Raw genomic sequence first — 26,161 nt, 5'->3', positions numbered from 1 at the left:
TTAGTCTTAGATGCATGATTTTTTATTAATTGTTAGTGGCTTTGAACTAGCTGTCAGATAAATGCGAATACTCTCAGATCTGTTTTTGTGTCCTTTTGTGTCGGGATGTATAAGTACCCGGCCACGTCCACTTGTATTTTTGTTCATCTGATGAGTTAAGCCTTTTTCAACTGATTTTTATAGTTCGTTCTTATGTTGTACTGTTAATACCACTGTCCCAGGTTAGAGGGAGGGTTGGGATCCCGCTAACATGTTTAACCCTGCCACATTATTTATGTATGTGCCTGTCCCAAGTCAGGAGCCTGTAATTCAGTGGTTGTCGTTTGTTTATGTGTTACATATTTGTTTTTCGTTCATTTTTTTTATATAAATAAGGCCGTTAGTTTTCTCTTTTGAATTGTTTTACATTGTCTTATCGGGGCCTTTTATAGCTGACTATGCCGTATGGGCTTTGTTCATTGTTGAAGGCCGTACGGTGACCTATAGTTGTTAATGTCTGTGTCATTTTGGTCTCTTGTGGACAGTTGTTTCATTGGCAATCATACCACATCTTCTTTTTTTTATATCAATTAGCCTTCAGTTGACTTCAAATGAATTATAGGTTATCCTATGGTCTTAAACAACTTGAAAACCTTGAAAAACAATATAAACGAAAAGTATGGGTAATGAATGTCTCATTTGCATGATCACCCCTACCATAAAAATATCAAAGGATTTGTCATCCAGTCACATATCCTGGCATATGTGTTCAGGTTGATCACTGCAAATTTTTTAGACGTCCTTCATGTCCTTAGAACAAGGTAACAATTAAACAGTTTACAAGATTACAAGTCTTGTCATCCTATTTATACACTTTTTGTAGACTCCCAGCCAACCCTGCAGTCAATTCAAAACCTATATCATGTATAGAAGCATGATCTACATGATCTAACTGTTTAGAAAACTTGCTGAGAGCTTTTAGTATATGTTAAAGAAGTGTGGGAACTCCAATTGGATATATAATTATGGGCACAAGCTTAATATATTGAACATCCAACAGCTGGATAACCTCACTTTAGAACATTTATATTCATTTAAGAGCAACATAATTCAACATACAGAATCATAAAAAGTATGTCCGACAGGTAGCTGAGGATTAAAATTGTGTTTTACACTCAGCTTTCAACAGTCTGCAAGTAAGTTACACAGAATAATAAGGTTTTATTTTATGCCTTTAAGATTCTCAATGTTGTCTAGATGTAAAATATTGGATCCCTAAAACCATCTACATATCTTGGTGAAATAAGGTGGAAGATCTTTTAATGTTTATAGGATATACTATCATACATTATGTATTAACAAATCAAAACTGATGGAAAATAATTTTCACAAATGTGTTGATGTGATGTAAAATAGCGTTAGATCTAATAACTTTTTCCAAATGTCTTCCACCATGTGACTTATCTTCAGCTAAATGAAAAATTGATATATACGTACACAAGTTATATCATTCCAAGCAGTATTGAAGAACCCTATTTCTAGTTTGCCTTCATCCAAATGAGCCAGGTAATTTCTGTAGTATTTGATCCTTGCTAAATCTGCAGCTGGTGTCGTGTCCATTGCAGAAGGTAAACGGTCAAATCCACAATGAGGAGAGGTCAACGGAGTCAAAAACCGCAGTAATAGTGTCATCAAAGTCACATCAAATGTTTTGGAATCTGGAACATCTTTAAAAAAAAATTAATCTGATACTAAAAGTAAAATCTAAAGTTTTTAAGGTTCATGTGGACCCATTGGCTAAAATGGCTGTATTTTTACATCAAAATTTACTCTGAGTACAGACAAACCTGTGCATCTGGAAAAGTTTTAAGGCATAGCATGCCCTAGATAAATATAGTTCAAATGCATTGTATGATTTAGAAAATTTATTACTTAACTGGATATTGCCGTGCACTTTTTTTCGTCCCTGCAGAAGATGATAAAATTAACAAACAGTTGAGTTTACCTTGATATGGTCCACTCAGGTATACAGTTTAAATCACTGATTATTGTCAGGTATCTATCATCCATGTCAATTAATACTGCTCACTTAAATTATTACCTGTGGGGAAGATCTCAAACCTGTTTCCCAACTTGGTTTATTTTGGCACCTTCTGGAGGAATGAAAAAAAGTGCATGGCAAAATCCTGGTAAGTTTTTATTTTTCTAAAACATAAAACATATTTGAACTTTTTTTATCTAGGGCATGCTATGCCTTAAAAATTTTGCAGATGCCCAGACTTGTATGTTATCTCAGAGTAAATTTTGAGGTGAAAATATGGCCATTTTAGCCACTGGGTCCACATGAACCTTAAATTGGAACATTTAGAAAATAAATAAAATATCAAATTAAAAGTTTTACAATCTAAACATCTGGAAAATAAATCTGATACTAATAACGTCACATCAAAAGTTTTCAAAACTCAGGTACGTATAAAAAACAAATCTGATATCAAAATATCATATCAAAAGTCTTAGAATCTAGATCACATATGGAAAATAAATCAACACTAAGTAACTATAATATAACTTTAACTAGAATATTCTAACTGTAGAATTGTAAAATAATTCAGTATTTAAATTTTGGAAGCACAGAGATTCAGACAGAGAAATCTGATGTGTACAGTTTGTTTAAAAATGTGGTACTGTATAATCACTGTCCTAGGGTAAAAGTTGCTAACAAATATGTTTAACCCTTTCCTCCATGGATTTTTTTTTTTACATACTAGATTCGCATAGGATTTTTTCAATAAAAACCAGATGCTCCGCAGGGCGCAGCTTTATACGACCGCAGAGGTTGAACCCTGAACGGTTGGGGCAAGTATGGACACAACATTCAAGCTGGATACAGCTCTAAATTTGGATTGTGATTAAATAGTTGACACAGCATAGGTTTTTGACACAGAATGAATGTGGTCTAATGAACTTAAAAAAAATTTTTTTGCCTTTGAGCAATTCACTTTGCTGTTGAATATTAATCCTCTCAAAAAAATGTTTGAAGAAATTTGCTTTTTATTTATGAAATCTGTAATGAGAAAAATTTACCCCCCCCCCCATTTTTTTTTCACATCCCCCTTTCCCTTTTTCCAAAACTGATCTCAATTCAAATTTCTAATGGAGTTTGCAACAATAACTACTCATTTAAATACATCATAAAATATTAAAATGTAACAAAAGGTGCTTGTTATCACTGAATGGTAAAGATTGTTTTAATTTATCATTTGGTAGTAAAAGTGAATATACATTGTATATTGTATAAAACAATGATTTAAGTTGACTCAACTACTATTCTGGACAAAGAAAGATAACTCCAATCAATTGAAAATTTCTTGCTATTGCACAATATTGTGCCATTAGATATTTCTGGCTATTGCGCAATACTGTGCAATTGAAAATATTTGCTATTGCACAATACTGTGCAATTGAAGATTTCTTGCTATTGCGCAATACTGAGCAATTGAAAATTTCTTGCTATTGCACAATACTGTGCAATTGAAGATTTCTTGCTATTGCTGAATACTGTGCAATTGAAAATTTCTTGCTATTGCACAATACTTAATATAATAATTTTGGATCATGATTTGAACCAACTTGAAAACTGGGCCCATAAACAAAAATCTAAGTACATGTTTAGATTCAGCATATCAAACCAAACTCAATCCCAGCTTTTTCTTTGTGATATGATACCTTGTGGTACAATGTCATGAATGTCAGAGAGATCCATACACTTAATTACACACAAGTTATTGTCCAGAAACTACAACCAGGTGCTCCGCAGGGCGCAGCTTTATACGACCGCAGAGGTCGAACTCTGAACAGTTGGGGCAAGTATGGACAAAACATTCAAGCGTGATACAGCTCTGAATTTGGATTGTGATCAAATTTTTGACATTACATGGTTTTTTTACACAAAACAAATGTCAAGATTTTACAAATCAATCAAAGATTTCTTCTTCAAATTTATTTAAATCTAAAATTAAATAGTTGACACAGCATAGGTTTCTGACACAGAATGAATGTGGTCTAATGAACTTAAAAATTTTGTTTTGCCTTTGAGCAATTCACTATGCTGTTGAATATTAATCCTCTCAAAAAAATGTTTGAAGAAATTTTCTTTTTATTTATGAAATCTGAAATGAGAAAAATTTAACCCCCCCCCTTTTTTTCACATCCCCGTTTCCCTTTTTCCAAAACTAATATCAATTCAAAATTCTAATGGAGTTTGCAACAATAACTACTCTTTTAAATACATCATAAAATATTAAAATGTAAAATAAAGTGCTTGTTATCACTGAATGGTAAAGATTGGTTGGTAGTAAAAGTGAATATGCATTGTTTATTGTATAAAACAATAAAAAAAACTTCATCAGCAACATTTTATATTGGCAAATTTCCAATGAAGTTATTTACATAAAGTTATTGGCAAATAAAAATAGAAAATGACATCATAGTCATGTCTGGCAAATGTCCAACATACATTATCTAAAAACATTTTAGAAAAGATAAGGAAAAAAAGCTTCATCAGCAACATTTTATATTGGCAAATTTCCAATGAAGTTATTTACATAAAATTATTGGCAAATAAAAATAGAAAATGACATCATAGTCATGTCTGGCGCATGATACGCCCGTTACTCTTTTAACTTGTCTTTTATGCTTTAAATGAATTTATATGATCAACTAGAAATATATATACAAATCAAAAAGGGATGTTACACTAATATATTCACCAAAGTTTCATAAAATCCCCCTTTTTTAAGTATAAAAATTCATTACTTAAGAAAAAGTAAAATCTAAAATTTATAAAAATGGAAAGGGAGCTTATGTCATTAGATATAAACAATTTATTAAAGTTGCATCAAATTTTATGAAAGTGTTAGTTATTGTCCCAAAATTAGAAAATCCCCCCTTTTTTAAGCATAAAAATTCATAACACGGAAATGTAAAATCTGAAATTTATAAAAATTGAAAGGGAGCTTACATCAATATATAGATATAAACAATTCACCAAAGTTTCATGGACATTGGTGAAAGCCTTTTTGAGTTATTGTCCGAAGTGTTGAAAATCACCCTTTTTTTTATGAATAAAGCCCCATAAATCCAAAACTTAAAATCTGAAATTTATAAAAATTGAAAGGGAGCTTACATCAATATATAGATATAAACAATTCACCAAAGTTTCATGGACATTGGTGAAAGCCTTTTTGAGTTAGGGAGCTACCATTTGATTTTTATGGGGGGGCTAGGATGAAATTTGAAAAAAATAGGCAGGACAGGAGTTTTGAGTAAAAAAAAAAGGCAGGATGAGACACTTTGCAAAAAAAAAAGGCAGGATGACAATTTAGGTAAAAAAAAGTCAGGATAAACTAATAAAAAAAAGGCAGGACAGAATAGAGTGAAAAATAAAAAGGCAGGACTGAGATTACAACTAAAAAAAAATGAAGGACAAAATTTTTCATCCTAGCCCCCCCATAAAAATCAAATGGTAGCTCCCTTATTGTCCGAAGTGTTGAAAATCCCCCTTTTTTTATGAATAAATCCCCATAAATCCAAAACTTAAAATCTGAAATTTATAAAAATTGAAAGGGAGCTTACATCAATAGATATAAACAATTCACCAAAGTTTCATGGACATTGGTGAAAGCCTTTTTGAGTTATTGTCCGAAGTGTTGAAAATCCCCCTTTTTTTATGAATAAAGCCCCATAAATCCAAAACTTAAAATCTGAAATTTATGAAAAATGAAAGGGAGCTTACATCAATAGATATAAACAATTCACCAAAGTTTCATGGACATTGATGAAAGCCTTTTTGAGTTATTGTCCGAAGTGTTGAAAATCCCCCTTTTTTTATGAATAAAGCCCCATAAATCCAAAACTTAAAATCTGAAATTTATAAAAATTGAAAGGGAGCTTACATCAATAGATATAAACAATTCACCAAAGTTTCATGGACATTGGTGAAAGCCTTTTTGAGTTATTGTCCGAAGTGTTGAAAATCCCCCTTTTTTTATGAATAAAGCCCCATAAATCCAAAACTTAAAATCTGAAATTTATGAAAAATGAAAGGGAGCTTACATCAATAGATATAAACAATTCACCAAAGTTTCATGGACATTGGTGAAAGCCTTTTTGAGTTATTGTCCGAAGTGTTGAAAATCCCCCTTTTTTTATGAATAAAGCCCCATAAATCCAAAACTTAAAATCTGAAATTTATAAAAATTGAAAAGGAGCTTACATCAATAGATATAAACAATTCACCAAAGTTTCATGGACATTGGTGAAAGCCTTTTTGAGTTATTGTCCGAAGTGTTGAAAATCCCCCTTTTTTTATGAATAAAGCCCCATAAATCCAAAACTTAAAATCTGAAATTTATAAAAATTGAAAGGGAGCTTACATCAATAGATATAAACAATTCACCAAAGTTTCATGGACATTGGTGAAAGCCTTTTTGAGTTATTGTCCGAAGTGTTGAAAATCCCCCTTTTTTTATGAATAAAGCCCCATAAATCCAAAACTTAAAATCTGAAATTTATAAAAATTGAAAGGGAGCTTACATCAATAGATATAAACAATTCACCAAAGTTTCATGGACATTGGTGAAAGCCTTTTTGAGTTATTGTCCGAAGTGTTGAAAATCCCCCTTTTTTTATGAATAAAGCCCCATAAATCCAAAACTTAAAATCTGAAATTTATGAAAAATGAAAGGGAGCTTACATCAATAGATATAAACAATTCACCAAAGTTTCATGGACATTGATGAAAGCCTTTTTGAGTTATTGTCCGAAGTGTTGAAAATCCCCCTTTTTTTATGAATAAAGCCCCATAAATCCAAAACTTAAAATCTGAAATTTATAAAAATTGAAAGGGAGCTTACATCAATAGATATAAACAATTCACCAAAGTTTCATGGACATTGGTGAAAGCCTTTTTGAGTTATTGTCCGAAGTGTTGAAAATCCCCCTTTTTTTATGAATAAAGCCCCATAAATCCAAAACTTAAAATCTGAAATTTATGAAAAATGAAAGGGAGCTTACATCAATAGATATAAACAATTCACCAAAGTTTCATGGACATTGGTGAAAGCCTTTTTGAGTTATTGTCCGAAGTGTTGAAAATCCCCCTTTTTTATGAATAAAGCCCCATAAATCCAAAACTTAAAATCTGAAATTTATGAAAAATGAAAGGGAGCTTACATCAATAGATATAAACAATTCACTAAAGTTTCATGGACATTGGTGAAAGCCTTTTTGAGTTATTGTCCAAAGTGTTGAAAATCCACCCTTTTTTATGAATAAAGCCCCATAAATCAAAAACTTAAAATCTGAAATTAAAAAAAAAACGAAAGGGAGCTTACGTCAATAGATATAAACAATTCACTTAAGTTTCATGGAAAGTGGTGAAAGCGTTTTTGAGTTATTGTCCGAAGTGTGGACGACGGACGGACGGACGGACGGACGGACAACGGTATACCATAATACGTCCCGTCTAAAAGACGACGGGCGTATAAAAATGCTTATTTGGGCCCATAGATTTCTATTTACTTCTACAAAAGTTTTTGTTCGTAAACAAAATTTGTTTGGACGATGCTGTCCCTGACGACAAGGATGATGTGATTACCATGTACAAGTTTTTGAATGTACAACTGCATTTTTTTTTAGGTGACCAGTATAAAAACTGCAAATTTTCTTAAAATAACCAATTCGTTCTGTTCCACTGAAAATTTCAGGACTGATAAATCTTAACCTATTGAAAATTTTTACCCCTTGTCAGATTTTCTCTAAATGCTTAACTTTCTAAGATACATGTATAGGCCAAAAACTGAATTTGACCCCTATGTTCTATTTTTAGCCAAGGTGGCCATGTTTGTTGATGGATCAAAACTTTTTTGACATAACAAAGGTTTTCTGAAACAAAATAAATGATCTTAGAATTTGAAATGGGACAATAAATTTACCTAGAATGTTAGGCCCAATAATTATATCCAAAATAGTAATAAACGGTTAGAACCCCAAAAATTGAGACTTTAAATCAATCTCGTTGAACATGTTAAAATTGGTTAAAAGATTTTAATTTATTTTCTATTGAAGATTTCTTGCTATTATGTGATACTGTGCAATAGAAGATTTCTAGCTATCGTGCAATACTGTGCATTTTTTTGTGCCCCTTATTCCTTAACTTTTTGGGCAATTACCCCAAAACTCAATCCCAGCCTTTCCATTGTGATATGGAACCGTATGGTACAATTTCAGAGAGATCCATACATTACCACACAAGTTATTGTCCAGAAACTACAAAAATGTTTGTTTTGGCCCCTTTTTGGCTTTCAATTCCTAAACTTTTGGTACCATAACCCCCCCCCCCCCCTAATCAATCCCAACCTTCCTTCTGAGTATTTAAACTTCAGGTAAAATTTCATAGAGATCCATTCACTTAAGGTGGTACCTAACACTACAGGGAGATAACTCTGTAAAGTCAGCTAAACGTTTTAATTACGTTGTGTTGTAAAATGAATATTAAGCTTCTCAATGATCAAAACTGGTGTTTGTCAAACTGCTATATAACCAGTGTATTTTTTCTGACAAAACGGTTGGTTCAAAATTTTTGAAATTTTTATATTTTTGTTAAAGGGTCAAAGTAAATACTTTGACAGAATTTTATGAAAATTAAACGAGCCAAATTAATTTTAGTGAAAGTGTTGGGTACCACCTTAAACTTAAAGTAATTGTTCAGAAACCAAATGCCTCTTTGGACGTTGTCGACAACAACATGATAGCCATATAAGAACTTAATTTTTTGCGGTCATATGAAAATTACACAAAAGATGCATCTTTACACGATAGTTCGCAATTTTGCTTTAGCCATTAGATCATTTTCAAAAGTGACGACAATAATTACATACTTAATTTATAATACAAATAAATTTCAATGCTAAATGTTTTATAAGAGAGAGTTTACTGTCTGAAAATTTAGATTAATTCAGCAAATTTACTTTGTGGTATTTAATTCCAATCAAACAAGGGCCGGTGGTTCATTTTATTATACATATAGTAAGGATGCTTATGTTTAAATTCTAGGCACTTCAATACGTTGGTGGTTGGTAAAAATGAAAATGAAACTAGAAATGATATAATGCACTTAACGCACTACAACATACGCCGAACAGAAAGTTTGGATATGCTTAGTACATGAATATACAGCAGGGTTTAATTTGTGTATAATTATTGTGAATCTTTAGGAAAAGTGTATTTTAATTTTGTTTATTTCTGCACTTACCAGGAAATCTTGGACACAGACGGTTCCATTGAGATTGGTTAATCATATGTTTCATTTTCAAGTCAAGCAATTTGTTATTCTCTTTCTTTATTGTCGCTTCTAAACATGCTGGAGGAAATTCACTATCAAAGAAGGTTCTAACTGCACGAGGAGAAATTGCAGTCAGTAACAAACACATCCTAATATAGTTGTCTTCCTCTACAGTCAGAGGCGCCATTGTAAAGTCTTCGTTATTCCTTTGCTAATTATAGACAGGATTTTATCAAGAAGAAGATTGCCATTGAAACGGTCAAATCCAACTATAAGTTATATGGTAAATTTCATGACTTTCAAGCTGGCATTATTCTTAGGCGTACATCTTGGCTGTTTTCCCACTTATGAAGAAAATTGTTTATGATATCTGGTATATTTTCTGAAAAAAAAAAGATATCAAACGAATTTATAAATATCTGAACAAGTCAATTGAAATAAACAATATAGATAATTCCTATTACTGACATTTTTTTTCTTCTAGCTAATATCAAATACTGTAAATTCACAAATTATTGCGTAATTTTTGCGATATTGAGAAAAAAAAAACCGTTTAATTCATATAAAAAATATCAAAATGCTAATTTAAATTATTGCGATTATATCCCTGTCGCGTTTTTCTCAATATTAATTAATAACCAGATGCTCTGCAGGGCACAGCTTTATATGACGGCAGTGGTTGAACCCTGAACGGTTGGGGCAAGTATGGACACAACATTCAAGCTGGATACAGCTCTTAATTTGGATTGTGATTAAATAGTTGACACAATACAGGTTTCTGCCACATAATGAATGTGATCTAAGAACTTAAACTTAAAAACTTTTTTTTTAAATTGGACATACCTATTATGGTCCAATATCCAAAATCTAAATCCATGGTTAGATTCAGCATATAAAAGAACCCCAAGAATTCAATTTTTGATGAAATCAAATAAAGTTCAATTTTGGACCCTTTAGACCTCAATGTGGACCAATCTGATAACCGGGCCCAAACATCAAAAATCTAAATACATGGTTAGATTAAAGGGAAACTTCGCAAAAAAATCAAAAATTGATATTATGTTCATTCTGTATAAAAATGCTCAAATTCATAGATATTAAAGTTTTATTCCGCTAGATATTAAAGCGATCACCATCGATTTTAAATTTAGAGTATCAATTCTCTGCGATCCGCCATTTTGTCTTCTTTCCCGATTAATAAAAACGATATGTCTATAAACCACAAAGAAACAAAACTACAGTAACCGATGTAGTCGTAATTGCGTGTCGATATCTTGTCAATCGTGCGGTTGTTTTATCCGACTAACTAACTTGATACGAAAAATATTCTTACTTTTTTTTAAATTACCTTGGTCTGTTGTTTTTAAACTGTTGATATTGGAATTAGGTGAAAAGTCAAAGTTGAAATCATAAATAAGTGTTCCGTGAAAATTGTTTTCGAAAATCTAATTTGTTCATAATTCTTTAAAGCTGAGACTACTATAACACATGTAGCATGTGTATACGTGTATCATAACCATATCCCAGCCAATTCACAAATGCACCTGTTTTTACAGGTAGGTAAAATAGGTAAAACATTTGTATATTTGATCAAGGAATTGTTTATATGATTCCTTGATTAGATACAATAAACGGGACCTGTTTCACCGTAACAATTTCGGTTGTCGGATTTATGAGAATTACAGGCGCGTAGCTCCCTATACGCTAACACGCAGTTGCGTGCACATCGATTCGGCATGCAAAAAAAAATGGCAAAATCAAAATTTATAGATTGAATGTTAAAGGAAACACCTATGTTGTCACTTTTTTAATTGATGAAATATCATTAAATAACGGCATTTGGTTTCAAAATAAAAGTGTTATTGGAGATTATGACAAAATCGGACAGTAAGTTGTATCTTTTACAAGATTTGAATTTGTAATACTCAGTCTAAGACATGCAGTTTTTGGAGCACATTTTACAGTGTATGGTTCATCAGTTTGGAATGAGATGAACCAATCGGCATTAGAAATATCAGAACCCTTCGATATCGTTGAAAATATGCCGAGGCGATGTGGTCGACAGACTACCAGAGCCAATCACCCTGCAAACACGCCAAAACAGTATTGGAAAGTCTCATTATTTTTTGCGTATGTTGAAAACAAATGTACGATCAACAATGAACGACGACAGTTACTAGCATTACTGCATATTCATCGGCATTTCAGTGTGAATATTGACCACTAAAGTAATAGAGAAGTTTGTTTCTGCCCAGACCCGAAGAGCAGATTTTGGACAATTTTGAGTAAATTCTGTATCACAAATGTGTTGTTTATGTATTACTCTATTCAGAAGATTTATTAATAGTTTTACATTCATAATTTTTTTATAAGTCCTATCTACATGATATAGCTCCTCTTTAACCGTTTATGACCGAAAACTGGAAAAGAAAACTGCATAAAAGGGTCCCAAAAAAATAGTTTAATAGTTGCTTGCACATTGATTCTTTCTAGCTACGCCCCTGAATTATCTAAACACAATCCATTCTCGTCGCAAAGTTCATTTTAAAAAAACTATTAAAATATGTTAATTATGAAAAACTCTTAAAATATATTTATTATTAAAAACTATTATAATATAATAATTATTAAAGTAGGTTAATCATAATAATATTCATATAAAATGAATAGTAATGACAGCATTGAAAATAATAATTCACTTTGTTTTATTCAATTTTAATTTGAACAATTACATGTCGTCTGCTAACGGTAAAATACGAAACTACGTTAAAATAACGTAGCTAGCTTTTTTGAGTGTGTACGGTTTTATAGGGAAATTGAGAGTGACCAATCTCTGTGTTATAGTAGTCTCAGTTTAAAGTAATAAACAAATATATTTTGATCTTCCCTCATCTGATCACCAGCATGGCTAAAGGTATTACTTCCAAAGGTATTGTGAGGGGTGTGAGGTGACACGTCCAGGTATTCAAGCGATTTCCTGTCGGGCTTGCAAGTTCATGCATCGTTTCACTTCTGCAGGTATTGATCAGTGTACACGGCTGATAACTTATAACTTATAACTTTCCATTTTGAACTATCAGATGAATAATATACAACTCTGTCTTACTTGTCATTACTAAACTCATACGCTTGTTTATAAATAACATTTCTGGTGTAAAGAAGGAAGCAGGACAAGTCGCCCCACTGGCAAGTCGCCCCACACCTAGTCGCCCCACTTTTTCACCAACTCGCCCCACTTAAAAAAAAACGCCCCAACCTGGATCACCAACTCGCCCCACTTTTTAAAAAATCGCCCCACTTGTGAAATGTGTTAATTCCCGTTAATATTACTCCCACTTAATGGAAAACGGTAATATTTAGATATAAAATTAAAATATAAAAACTCGCCCCACTTAAAAATAATTTTCGTATTATTGAAGAATAACTGTATTTTTTAAAGATTAGTTATTTGCATAACAATTGTTTAATGATAATAATCATGTATTTGTTTAATAATTAATAATCATGTATAAATAATTTGTTTAATAATAATAATCATGTATTTGTTTAATAATAATAATCATGTATTTGTTTAATGGTAATCATGTATTGGTTTAATACTAATCATGGCGAGTTGGCAGGAGTAATATTTACGGAATCTAACTTATATACAACGGGATAACATCTTTTTCCATAAGTGGGGCGAGTTGGCAGGAGTAATATTTACGGAATTTAACTTATATACAACGGGATAACATCTTTTTCCATCATTGGGGCGAGTTTTCAGGAGTAATATTAACGGGATTTAACACATTTCACAAGTGGGGCGGTTTTTTAAAAAGTGGGGCGAGTTGGTGATCCAGGTTGGGGCGGTTTTTTTTAAAAGTGGGGCGAGTTGGTGAAAAAGTGGGGCGACTAGGAGTGGGGCGACTTGCCATTGGGGCGACTTGTCATGGATTCGTAAAGAATATAATTCATAAACATATAAATAATACCCAAAAAATAAGATTTGATGAAATTAAAATCTATTTAAATATTTTTTCCAAGGGTGAATTTGGGAAAATGTAATATATAGTCATTGTCAATAGTAAAGGACAGATTGGAACAGACCAGAAATATTGATTTAAAAAAATGTACGCACTTGCCGACGATTCGTTTATACGACTGGATAGAAAGTTACGGAACTATAGCGCAATTTAAAATATATACATGTATACATTGAACATAAGAAAAAAACATATATTTTGAATAAATAGGGGTAAAAGTGTTGTAAATAGACTAGTCCACGTATGCCAACAGTATGTAATCATCGAATGTCGATAGACTATTGTATACCAGAAGAAGAGAACCAATTTGATTTAAATACAGGTCGATGTATAACTTTTGCTTTGGTTCATTCAGAGACATATAATACATTGTATTATATGTCTCTGGTTCATTGAAGCTGTGGACCTAGTAAAATCACAGATTTATATTTCAATAATATTGTTCTCGAACAAAGGAAGTAATTCGTCATCACAATTGTTATATATGCCACTGGACGAACACTAATTATCCCCAGGGAATGTGAATATTTTGCTGGGAAACTTTTGAGTATCAAAGTTTCAAATTAATTTCGGGATTTATTTTCTTTCTTGGTATTCAATAACAGAAAAAAGAATAAATTACTTGTTCGCTGAACAGGGGTATTCTTGTCAGATAAAAGACTTTTAGTTATATTTAAAAAATAGGGAAATTTCATATGACATTAAATTGGTTCTGTCTTTTTTTAAAACATCTTTAAAAAGATGTGTGTCTAAAGTGAACGCCACAAGAACCCTGTAATACTAGTACGAGAGTATAGCATGTAAACATTCCTTCTCAATAATATGGTTGTATTGTAAATCTTTTCATACAGATTGACAACTCATTGTCCGATATGCATGTAATATTTGCCACATGACGCCCATAGTTCTTTCTACCATCATCATCTTATTCTGTGATATTGCTGTAAACATCGATGGTTCACACCCAAACAAAATGGGAGTAATGGACCTTCAGAGCTTCTCCGTGTTATACACTTGTGAAATATATAGACGAAATTTCTGTATTGAAATGAATCTACATCTCACAAACAGGATTTTCAAATAACGATTGTGAGTAATCACCTTACAAACCAATATAAACGTATGGCAAGATATAACCATGAAGGAATTTAGTTTTTGTCAGACGCAAGAACTCATCACTATATATATCATAAACGTATACGTATATATATGCATACAGTTTCAAATATTAAGAACAAGCGGTCGATGTCGATAGTCTGTTTTCTAACTGTTCAGAGTTAGACATGTCACTTGTTCATTCTTGGAAGCCTTCATATTCCCCGTCTAACGATGGGAACTCTTTCTGATTGTGTTGACTATAAATGCTTGTATGGTAATTCTGTCGTTTATCTGTACAAGCGGTTGCATTTCCTCTCCTTTCCCAACAAACAAACGAACGAAACGCCACTAGTCTGCTTTCTCTGGAGCTCATCCTCAATGGCTCTTATACGTCAGGAAACTTACATGTATACTAATAATGATTGTTTCAAGAACAACGATGTATGGACGAACTATTATAAATTCGTCAATATCAGTTATGCATGACTAAAATATAACTTTTATTACAACTACTGTATTACTTATTTGGATTAATGACGGCTATCATGTTCAACATTGCACAAATATTATCATAGAATTTTAAAAAAAATCCTCAAAAATCCTCAAAAGAAATAATGCCTTAGCTTAGATAATTGATATTCTTTTCACAAAAAGTTCGTGTAAATGATTGTCAAATGAATTTAATTATGTAAGAATAAAATGTTAAAAAGAAACTAAAAAAAATCATGCATGTTGTATGTTGTATTTTTTTGTCAATTAAAAACTTTAAAATTGCAATAGTTTTATTAGCATTTAAACACAGCCAGATTTGAATACAAGTTAAGAAATTCCGGTAAAGTCAATGATATCAAACAGATGTACAATGGTATATCAAATTGGGTAATATTGCATTTAGTTTTTATAAAAGATTAAAACTACTATGTTTTGCTTCATATTTGAATCTTTACGCCAATTGCCGCTAAGAAAGTAATCAAAAATTGTTTCCTTTTATTTTTATACACTTTCGGAATTACGAAATCTGAATTTTATTTTCAATTAATTTAAACAATTTAATTATTGTATCTTTATTCTCATCGTGTATTAAATCTTAGTGTATTTACATCGTGACAGCATACTCTTTCTAATCCTTTCTGTTTATCCTTTCCAAATAACAACATTTATACCTGTGTACGCTTGAACTCACACCTGCGGCTAGATAGCTACAAGGTAAACGAATTGACGCATTAACAAGCCGAGAAATATACAGTGACCTTTACAAAATTATATCCACACTGCACACATTAGTTGCATTGAAATGATTTTCAAAACAATAACGGTAAATAGAACTGAAATCTTTTCAGTTCAATATCAGTAAAAATGTTCAATAAATATTTTATGAAAAAAAATCTCAACAATAATTAATTAAATTTATTCAAAAACATTTACTAGAGATAATTTTATAGGAGTTTAATTCAATCAATACAAAACGGTATATGCATATTCATTTTCGTTCATTCTTATATTGTGGTGAATAACTTCGACCATTCGTCAGCTGTGCGCTTTTAATTACGTATATTGTCGATAAGCTATAAGAGTTAAACAGATTTTATTTTTTCTCAGAATTCAATAAATCGGGCTAATACGTCACGACCCACTCGAGAATTCAACCAAAAAAGTTACAAATACTTGATTTTCTCCGTTATTAGAAGGAATATAAATTTAAAACTTTGAAAATGTGTTTTTTATGTTAAGATGAACATAATTAGATGATAAGTAAAAAATCGCGGAATTTCCCTTTAAGCATATATCAAAGAACCCCATATATACAATTTTTGTTGAAATCAAACAAAGTTTAATTTTGGACCGCAATTTGGACCAACTTGAAAACTGGGCCTATAATCGAAAATCTAAATACAGGTTTAGATTTAGCATATCAAAGAACCCCAAGTTTTCAATTTTTGTTGATATCAAACAAAGTTTAATTTTGGACCAACTTGAAAACGGGGCTCATAATAAAAAATTTAAGTACATGTTTAGATTCAGCATATCAAAAAACCCCAAGAATTCAATTTTTGTTGAAATCAAACAAAGTTTAATTGTGGACCTCAATTTGGACCAACTTGAAAACTGGGTCAATAATCAAAAATCTAAGTACATGTTTAAATTCAGCATATAAAAAAAACCCAAGAATTCAATTTTTGTTAAAATCAAACTGAGTTTAATTTTGGACCCTTTGGACCTTAATGTAGACCAATTTGAAAATGGGACCAAAAATTTTAAAAGAATCTACATACACAGTTAGATTCAGCATATCAAAGAACTCCAATTATTCAATTTTTGATGAATTCAAACAAATTTAAATTTAGACCCTTTGGGCCCCTTATTCCAAAACTTCCAAAATCAATCCCAACCTTCCTTTTGTGTTCATAAACCTTGTGTTTAAAAGGAGTAGGTCCGGTAAGGGCCGATTTTGGCCCCAAATTTCAGTTTCATCTAACGAGATATTTAGGACACTTTTTAAACACTTGAGTGTCTATTTCAATTGATTCGATTAGTTTATGTAAAAGATTTTAACTGATTCAGTCATTAAAAACGCTCTGATTGAGGCTTAAATATGAAAAATCTATCAAATATGCCAAAAAACGTCACTTTTCAGATGGTTTTCGTCAAAAATGAAAGTGGCCGCATCCGTGTTCATCCTCAACCTTTATATATGTTATGTATTATCATCAAATACAAGTTACATTTCAATATTATGAATGAACACGAATGCGGCCACTTTCATTTAAGACGGAAACTGTCTAAAATTTAACTAAAATGCTATAATTGTGACGATTTCAGTAATTTAGCATGACTGTGTGATGCTAGTACACGATATATGTTCATTGTATTGTCAAAAACAGCACATATTTATGTAGCAGAAGCATTCTACTTTCCAAAAAATAGCTAAAAGATTACATTTTCACAATTTTGCAAAACTCCTTTTTGGCCCCTAATTCCCAAACTGTTGGGACCAAAACTTCCAAAATCAATCCCAACCTTCCTTTTATGGTCATAAACCTTGTGTTTGAAATTCATAGATTTCTATTCGCTTATACTAAAGTTATAGTGCGAAAACCAAAAGTCTTCGGACGCCGACGACGGACGAAGACAACGCCAATGTGAAACCAATATACGACCAAATTTTTGCGGTCGTATAAAAACAGCTCAATAATTTCTAATTTTACAGTAACACATTTCAAGTTAATGAATGTCATCATAAAAAGGATACGAACTCCTATTATGGATCCAATAAGTGGTTCAGTCATATTTACATATATGGTAGATCTTATAAAAAAGAAGATGTGGCATGATTGCCAATGAGACAACTATCCACAAAAGACCAAAATGACACAGGCATTAACAACTATAGGTCACCGTATGGCCTTCAACAATGAGCAAAGCCCATACCCCATAGTCAGCTATAATAGGTCCTGACATACTTTATGAGAGTCAATTCATGGTCTCAGTTTGACATTTGTTGTTGATCTTGCTTATTAGTTTTGCTGCTTAAAGTATATGTAAGCCCTCTTTGTTCATACATTTTAATTTACTTTGGCTTTACTTTTGTTCTATGCAGTTCTTTTGAATAAAGTTTGGATTTCAAATGTTTTTGTCTTGTGTATCACTGAATTGACATTTAGCATTGAGGGTTTGGTACCAGCAAACATGTTTAACTCCATTTTATTATCATGATTATATATGTGGTTATCATGGTTATTGCAAGTCAGCTATAGGTGCCTATAATTTATATCATGTATATATCAGTAAATGAAATTTCAACTTTCAATTTTATGAAGGTGTGTATTAATCTGACTGAACAAGAGGTTCATAAAAGGTAATTAAAACAGAAAGTAGAATGGTGTGTTTTTAGTCTTTTAAATCCTTGTCAGCAAAGCACAAAGACATACAGGATCTTTATTATAATCAGATTGATCTGAATATGATAAACATTCATAAAAACATGATAAACAAGCATTCCGACTCTTAGAGTATTGCATGCTGAATACATCATGTAGACATGTACATAAATACCTACCAGTTAACAATTCATTGTACTGGAAAAAAATGCTTACCTGATCTATAACGTGTCAAGGTGTAAAATATATAATATATATCCTATCTTCAAGCATGATTGAAAAAAAAGTGTGGAAAACTGATTATTTGTGTTAATTCTAAAAGTCTAAGGATTACAACTCTGCAAAAAAATATAGTGGGGATGATTGGTTTACCCCTTATAAATGAAATGTCCCGCCCACTTTACTAACCATTGATATTTTATATAGTAGGAGTGATTGGTTGATTTTATAGAGAATTACTAAAGCATATCTGGAGCGGGTAACTTAAAGCAGTCAGTGGTCTTCCCCTTATAAAAAGAGTGTAAACACTGAGCAATGAACCGTGAAAATGAGGTCAAGGTCACATAAAACCTGTGCTATTGACATATAGATCATAAAATATTTCCATACACCAAATATAGTTGATTTATAGCATATAGTATTAGATAAAAACACCAAATCTCAAAACATTTACTTTGACCACTGAACCATGAAAATGAGGTACACCTTACAATCATTCATACAACAATTATAGTAGACCTTTTGCATTAACTTAAGTATGAGAAAAACATACCAAAACACAAAAATCTAACTATAACTACTGAACCATGAAAATGAGGTCAAGGTCAGATGACACCTGCAAGTTTGACATGTACACCTTACAGTCCTTCCATACACCGAATATACTAGACCTATTGCTTATAGTATCTGAGATATGGACTTGACCACCAAAACTTAACCTTGTTCACTGATCCATGAAATGAGGTCAAGGTCAAGTGAAAACTGTCTGACGGGCATGAGGAACTTGCAAGGTACGCACATACCAAATATGGTTATCCTATTACTTATAATAAAAGAGAATTTAACATTACTAAAAATTTGATTTTTTTTCAAGTGGTCACTGAACCATGAAAATGAGGTCAAGGACATTGGACATGTGACTGACGGAAAATTTGTAACATGAGGCATCTATATACAAAGTATGAAGCATCCAGGTCTTCCACCTTCTACAATATAAAGCTGTATCACTATTCCTATGTCGAGCTTTCTGCAACAAAAGTTGCAGGCTCGACAATAATAACATAATGACATATGAGCTACGGTTCCGCAGCTAGTACAAGAATAGTGTCAAGACTGGCTGAGCACAAAGTACATGAATGTGCATAAAAAAACTGTCAAAGTGAACATGAAATGTATCCAGACTGATTGTAATTTGAATCACAGAAAAATTGGGTGCGAACGCCTCTCAGATATCAGAACCATACGAAATAAGAAGGTCGTAAATTAATAGGGGTACGTTCATGATGGCGAATAACGTTAAAATAATACATGTGACATTTATCGTGACATTCTACCTCATATGTTACATACACGCATGCGCATGTGTGTAAACAAACTAGATTAGTTTCATTATTTACATCCACATGATGAACAGGAATGGAATCTTATATCAATGACATTAACAATTTGTTCAAACAGTATAGGATATAATTTTTTATCCAATTATACTGCGCAGCCATGATTCCACATTAAATTTTACAAACTGCTTGCGTTTCAATTGTATATATATTAATAAGCTTATATATAGGGCGATGCCCCATGGGCCATGTCCTGACCAGCAGAAGATCGAGACGCCCCCTCCCGGGGGGACCCCCTTACCCCTCAGCAGACGTACTTCGTGTCGGACCATCGGACTGTCGGATTAACGGACTGTCGGATTATCGGACCGTCGGACTATCGGTCTGTCGGACTTTTGGACTGTCGGAATTTCGGGGTGTCGGATTATAGCTACGCTCCCATTGGGGGTGGGGGTTGGGTTATTATTTATATTAGTGTTTGTCGAATGAACGACATTTTTTACGGACCAGTAGATTTGGAGCCTGACCAGTAGATTTTTAGTCCACTGGTTCGGCTGGCCAGTACACAAAAGAGCTTAAATTCGACCCCTGGGTCAAGATCAGATAAACAAAACAAGAAAAACATGTTCACCTGACAATCATTCAATCCACTAAATATAGTTGACCTACATTGACCTATAGCTATTGCTTATAGTTTCAAATATAGATTTAACAAAGACAAGAGTGCACACCCTGAAATGTCTCAACTTCTAAATTTACCAACCATTGATAATGTTGAAAGTCCTAAATATAAAGCGCTTAACTACAACTATCACATAAACTTCATATGATCAAACAAAATGAGGTCAAGCTAAGAATAAATAGCTTCGATGAGTGCAGCCTGATACAACCACAGAGGTTGAACCCTGAACAGTTGGGGTAAATTTGGACACAATATTCAAGCTTGATACTGTCTGAATTTGGATTGTGATCAAATAATTGATATAGTATAGGTATCTGATACAAAATATAAATGTCTAGAACTTACAAATCTGTTGTGCAATACTTTGCAATTAAAGATTCTTCTTAAAATTTGAACTAGAGGCTCTCAAGAGCCTGTATCGCTCACCTGACTCTACTTGGGTTTTTGAAATCATATAAAACAAGAGGCTCTCAAGAGCCTGAATCGCTCACCTGGTAAACAATGCCTTATTGAACATATTGAACCATGCCAGGCAAACATGTACAGCTAACAATTCTTCAATATTACAAATATATATGACTTACTGTTTATAAATAAAGAAAATGAGACCAAAACACAAACACTTAAAACTTAGCAATGGACTGAAAAAATGAGGTCAAGTTCAAATAAAACCTGCGTAACCGACATATAGATCATAAAATATTTTCATACACCAAATATAGTTGACCTAATGCATAAAGTATTATAAAAATAGACCAAAACTAAAAAAGTTAACTTTGACCACTGAATTATGAAAATGAGGTCAAGGTTAGATGACACCTGTCAGCTAGACATGTACACCTTACAATCATTCTATACACCAATTTTAGTAGACCTATTGCATATAGTATAAGAAAAACAGACCAAAACACAAAAACTTACCCCTATGTTCTATTTAAAGTAAGGGCGGCCATGTTTTTTGACGGATCAAAAATCGAAGCACACACTTTGTGCAGGATAATCTAAGGAACTATCATGCTAAGTTTCATCCAAATCCATTCAGTAGTTTCAGAGGAGAAGATTTTTTATTCCTGTTTACAGTTTATCTCTATCTATAATAATATTCAAGATAATGACCAAAAACTGCAAAATTTCCTTAAAATTACCAATTAAGTGGCAGCAACCCAACAATGGTTTGTTTGATTCGTCTGAAAATTTCAGGGCTGATAGATCTTGACCTAATGAACATTTTTACCCCTGTCAGATTTGCTCTAAATGCTTTCGTTTTTGAGATATAAGCCAAAAACTGCATTTGACCCCTATGTTCTATTCAAAGTAAGGGCGGCCATGTTTTTTGACAGATCAAAAATCGAAGCACACACTTTGTGCAGGATAATCTAAGGAACTATCATACTAAGTTTCATCCAAATCCATTCAGTAGTTTCAGAGGAGAAGATTTTTTAAAGTTAGCAAATATGATGAACAAATTGTGAAAAATTGTCATTAAAGGACATTTACCCCTTAAGGGGTCAATTGACAATTTTGGTCATATCAACCTATTTGTAGATCTTACTTTGCTGATCATTTTTGCTGTTTACAGTTTATCTTCATCTATAATAATATTCAAGATAATGACCAAAAACTGCAAAATTTCCTTAAAATTACCAATAAGTGGCAGCAACCCAACAATGGTTTGTTTGATTCATCTGAAAATTTCTGGGCTGATAGATCTTGACCTAATGAACATTTTTACCCCTGTCAGATTTGCTCTAAATGCTTCCGTTTTTGAGATATAAGCCAAAAACTGCATTTGACCCCTATGTTCTATTTTAAGTAACGGCGGCCATGTTTTTTGACGGATCAAAAATCGAAGCACACACTTTGTGCAGGATAATCTAAGGAACAATCATTTTAAGTTTCATTCAAATCCATTCAGTAGTTTCAGAGGAGAAGATGTTTGAAAAATTGTTAACGACGACGACGACGACGGACGCCAAGTGATGAGAAAAGCTCACATGGCCTTTTAGGCCAGGTGAGCTAAAAAGATAAAATTTGGCTTCAAATTTACAATACTTGGCCAGCACCTGATTAGGAAAGAAGCATTAGTGCTATGTTTGGTTTCATTCAATTCAGTGGTTCTCTAGAAGAAGACTTTTGTATGCATTTCCCATAGGGTCCTATGTTAAACTAAGCCCCTCACTGGTGGCCATCTTGTATGATCGATCAGCTTAAAAGTAGCAACACTTGGTCAGCATCTAATCAGGAACATTCATACTATGTTTAATTTCATTCCATTCAGTGGTTCTCTAAAAGAAGAAATTTGTATGTACTTCCCATAGGGTCCTATGTTAAACTTAGTTCCCCCACTGGCGGCTGTCTTGGACGTTGGATTGGCGACAAAGTAACAACATTTGGTAGAGGCATCTCATTAGCAGAGCTCCAGATAAGAATTCACAAATTGGGTTTTTTTACCCACCATTTTCTTATACAATTGGGTGATAAAGTTTTTTAATTGCATTATCAATTCCAATTCACCCCTCATGTTAATATCAAATTGGGTTTTTCACCACCAAGCTCCTTAATGTATTGGGTTTTTTCATCAACACAATATTGAATATTTAGGCAATATCAACCCCAGATTTTTTCCATCTTAAATATGTTTCTATTCTTTGTTTAGCTGTTTTATTTGGTTAAGGGTTAGGGCTAGGGTTATTTGCTAGCTGTTTTATTTGGTTTATTCACTGAGGAGCAATTGTAGGTTTAATTTGTGTTCCGTTTCAAACCTTCTGCCAGTTTTGTATTTTCTCATATAAACTGTAAAAAAATGGATATGTGTATTCACAGGCACTCGTCTTATACCTTTACAATGCTTTATATAATAAATTCTGAGACCAGTGCCTGTGTGTATTCATTAATTAACCGTAAAATGAAAAAAATAGTATTTAAACTCTAATTATACTTGAATGTTTTTGTTTTATTCCAATTTTCATAAATCTGGGTTTAGTTGTCTTTTATTAGAACTTTTGGTTGCTGATGCTTTATCATGTCATAATTGATTTGGCCTTTCACTTTTCAACTGATTTCGTTTTTGAGGAAACCCTGTTTTTATTAGCAATGTTCTCGTTAAGGTACGCACTCCGGTGTGTTCGATGGACGCTTCCTAAAAACACTGGCTGAGTCTTGTTATCATCATAACTTTCCGTCAGCTTTTCAAAAGAAGCAGAAAACATGCTTCTATTCAATATTTTACCGGACTTTCACTTTCGTTTTAATTCAATGTATGTTTTGATAAATCACGAGCAATGCGAAAAAAATATTACTTCATGACACACGCTAATTGGATAAACGCCGAGAAGATCTAAATGTTTTCAAAAACACGTGTACCTATTGAGCAACGGAAAACTTTTAACAGGGACCCATTTAAGCTACATGATGCAGGGATCTATTTTTAGAACGAAAGAAATTTCCAATTATAAATATTATAAAAATAGTTTACGCGACGACTGTAAACAGATAAGGGTAAATAACGCAAATGGTAGCCAATAAAAGGGTTGAGAACTCATGGTTTTGGAATATAATTGGGTTTTCCTTTGAATTAATTGGGTTATTGAACACTGCAATGGGCAATTGCATTGGGTTTTTTATTATTTGTATTGCGTGATCACGCAAATACGCAGCTTATCTGGACAAAATGCTGGAGCTCTGCATTAGGAACATTCATGCTATGTTTGGTTTCATTCCATTCAGTGGTTCTCTAAAAGAAGACATTTGTATGTATTTCGAATAGGGTCCTATGTTAAACCAAGTCCCCCACTGGCTGCAATCTTGGATGATGGTGACAAGTGATTGTCCAGAAACTCTAAAAATGATTGTGTTTGGTCCTTAATTCCTAAACAGTTGGCACCATAACCCCCCAAAAATGAATCCAACCTTCTGTTTGTGGTATTAAACATTATGGTACAATTTCAGAGTAATTGAAATACTTATACACAAGTTATTATCCTGAAAGTAGAAAAATGCTTGTTTTGGGCCCCTTATGTGCCCCTATTTCCTAAACGGTTGGAACCATCATCCCCAAAATCAATCCCAACCTTCCTTATGTGGTATTGAACCTTCTCATTGAATTTTATAGAGATCCATTCACTTAAACTAAAGTTATTGTCTGGAAACCAAATGTGTCTTCTGACGAGGACGACACAGAAAACATCATACCATTATACGATCCCAAAAAAATAAACAAGAAATACATGTTCACCTATCAATCATTCAATACACTAAATATAGTTGACATTGCTTATATTTTCTAAGAAACAGACTTACATGTAACCAAGAAAACTAAGCATTAACCAATGAACCATGAAAGGAAGTCAAGGTCAGATGAACCATGTCAGACAGACATCTACACTTTACAATCAATCTATGCATTAAATATAGTTTACCTGTTGCTTATAGTGTCTAAGACACAAACTTAACCATGAAAACTTAACACTGAGCAATAAACAGTGAAAATGAGGTCAAGGTCAAATAAATCCTAGGACACTGATATGTACATCTTAAAATATTTCCATACACAAAATTTAGTTGATCTCATGCATACTGTGTTGTAAAAAAATGTGGAATGTGTCCATAGGGACACAGATGATGCCCCTCTAGCATATAACATAATAAAGGGACATAACTCAAGAACTGTAAATGAGACACTTCCAAAATTTGAACTTAAACTAGATATATGTAATATAAATTTAAAAAAATGAATATTTTATTCAACAACAAAAAAAAAATTAAAAAAAGATCTGTATCATATACCCAAGCGCCTCAGCCCTGTAGTGTTTAAACCATCAGATAATGAAAACGAAACTCATGAAAATTATGGCAAAAATTGAAAATAAACCAAAAAAACTTCAATTACTTGGACTAACATTTCTACATCTTTTGATATCTATTTTTATAAAAATCGCTCATACAACATCGATGTAAGGCGTCAAAGAAAAAAAATATAATAGCCTTTCAAGATGTCATAATTATTTGGACTTTTTTGTCCCATGAGTGTACTATTAATGATGATGTTGTTTTAAAACTATTAAACCGTTATCGGTTATAAGATGTGTTTTGTTTACCAGATAAACTTGAAAATACATTCTTTGAACCATTACTTATATCTGGCACTATACTAGTATAATAGTCTCAACTTATATTCATTCCTCTGTTTGAACATGGACGACAAAATCGACGAGATTGTTGAAAAATGGGAAATACCTTTTTTTCTACTTTCGTTTCTGATTGTAATGGTCGGTTCGCCCTAATTCTCGTTCGCCCTAATAACTAAGTAAGTAAGTAATGACTTTATTTAAAGAGAGTGACTCAATTAGCTTTCGCTAATCTACCTTGAGGCCCTAATTAACTTCTTCTTCCATTAACTTATATTAAGGATAATGTATCTCCATCACATTGATGCTGTGTCATCTGAGTGTAGGAGTGATTTACCCATAGTCGGTGCAGATGATCTAAGAATCAGTTAAATATAGCAAAATTTTGGCAATGACTTGAAAATTATCTCGGCCATCTTTCAGCGGTTTAAGAAGTTTGATTTTAGCAGAAGAAGGGCTATTTGTAAATTACGT

General features: G+C 32.6%; 1 protein-coding gene across 1 annotated transcript in view; it reads right to left on the bottom strand.

The window, feature by feature from the left end:
- LOC139515868 (uncharacterized) overlaps nucleotides 1-25,818 on the bottom strand; it is an 80,983-nt gene extending 55,165 nt beyond the window's left edge. The window contains exons 1-3 of the mRNA XM_071305605.1: nucleotides 25,658-25,818; nucleotides 9,293-9,704; nucleotides 1,477-1,706 (exon numbers count right to left, since the gene is read on the bottom strand). Of these exons, the coding sequence (XP_071161706.1) occupies nucleotides 1,477-1,706; nucleotides 9,293-9,509 (447 nt within the window). The 5' untranslated portion in view covers nucleotides 9,510-9,704; nucleotides 25,658-25,818. The remainder of the gene's footprint in view (nucleotides 1-1,476; nucleotides 1,707-9,292; nucleotides 9,705-25,657) is intronic.
- Between the last annotated feature and the right edge of the window lie 343 nt (nucleotides 25,819-26,161).

This window comes from Mytilus edulis, chromosome 3 (genome assembly GCF_963676685.1).
Source record: "Mytilus edulis chromosome 3, xbMytEdul2.2, whole genome shotgun sequence".
Lineage (NCBI taxonomy): Eukaryota > Metazoa > Mollusca > Bivalvia > Mytilida > Mytilidae > Mytilus > Mytilus edulis.
This window is presented reverse-complemented; position numbering and strand designations above follow the sequence as displayed.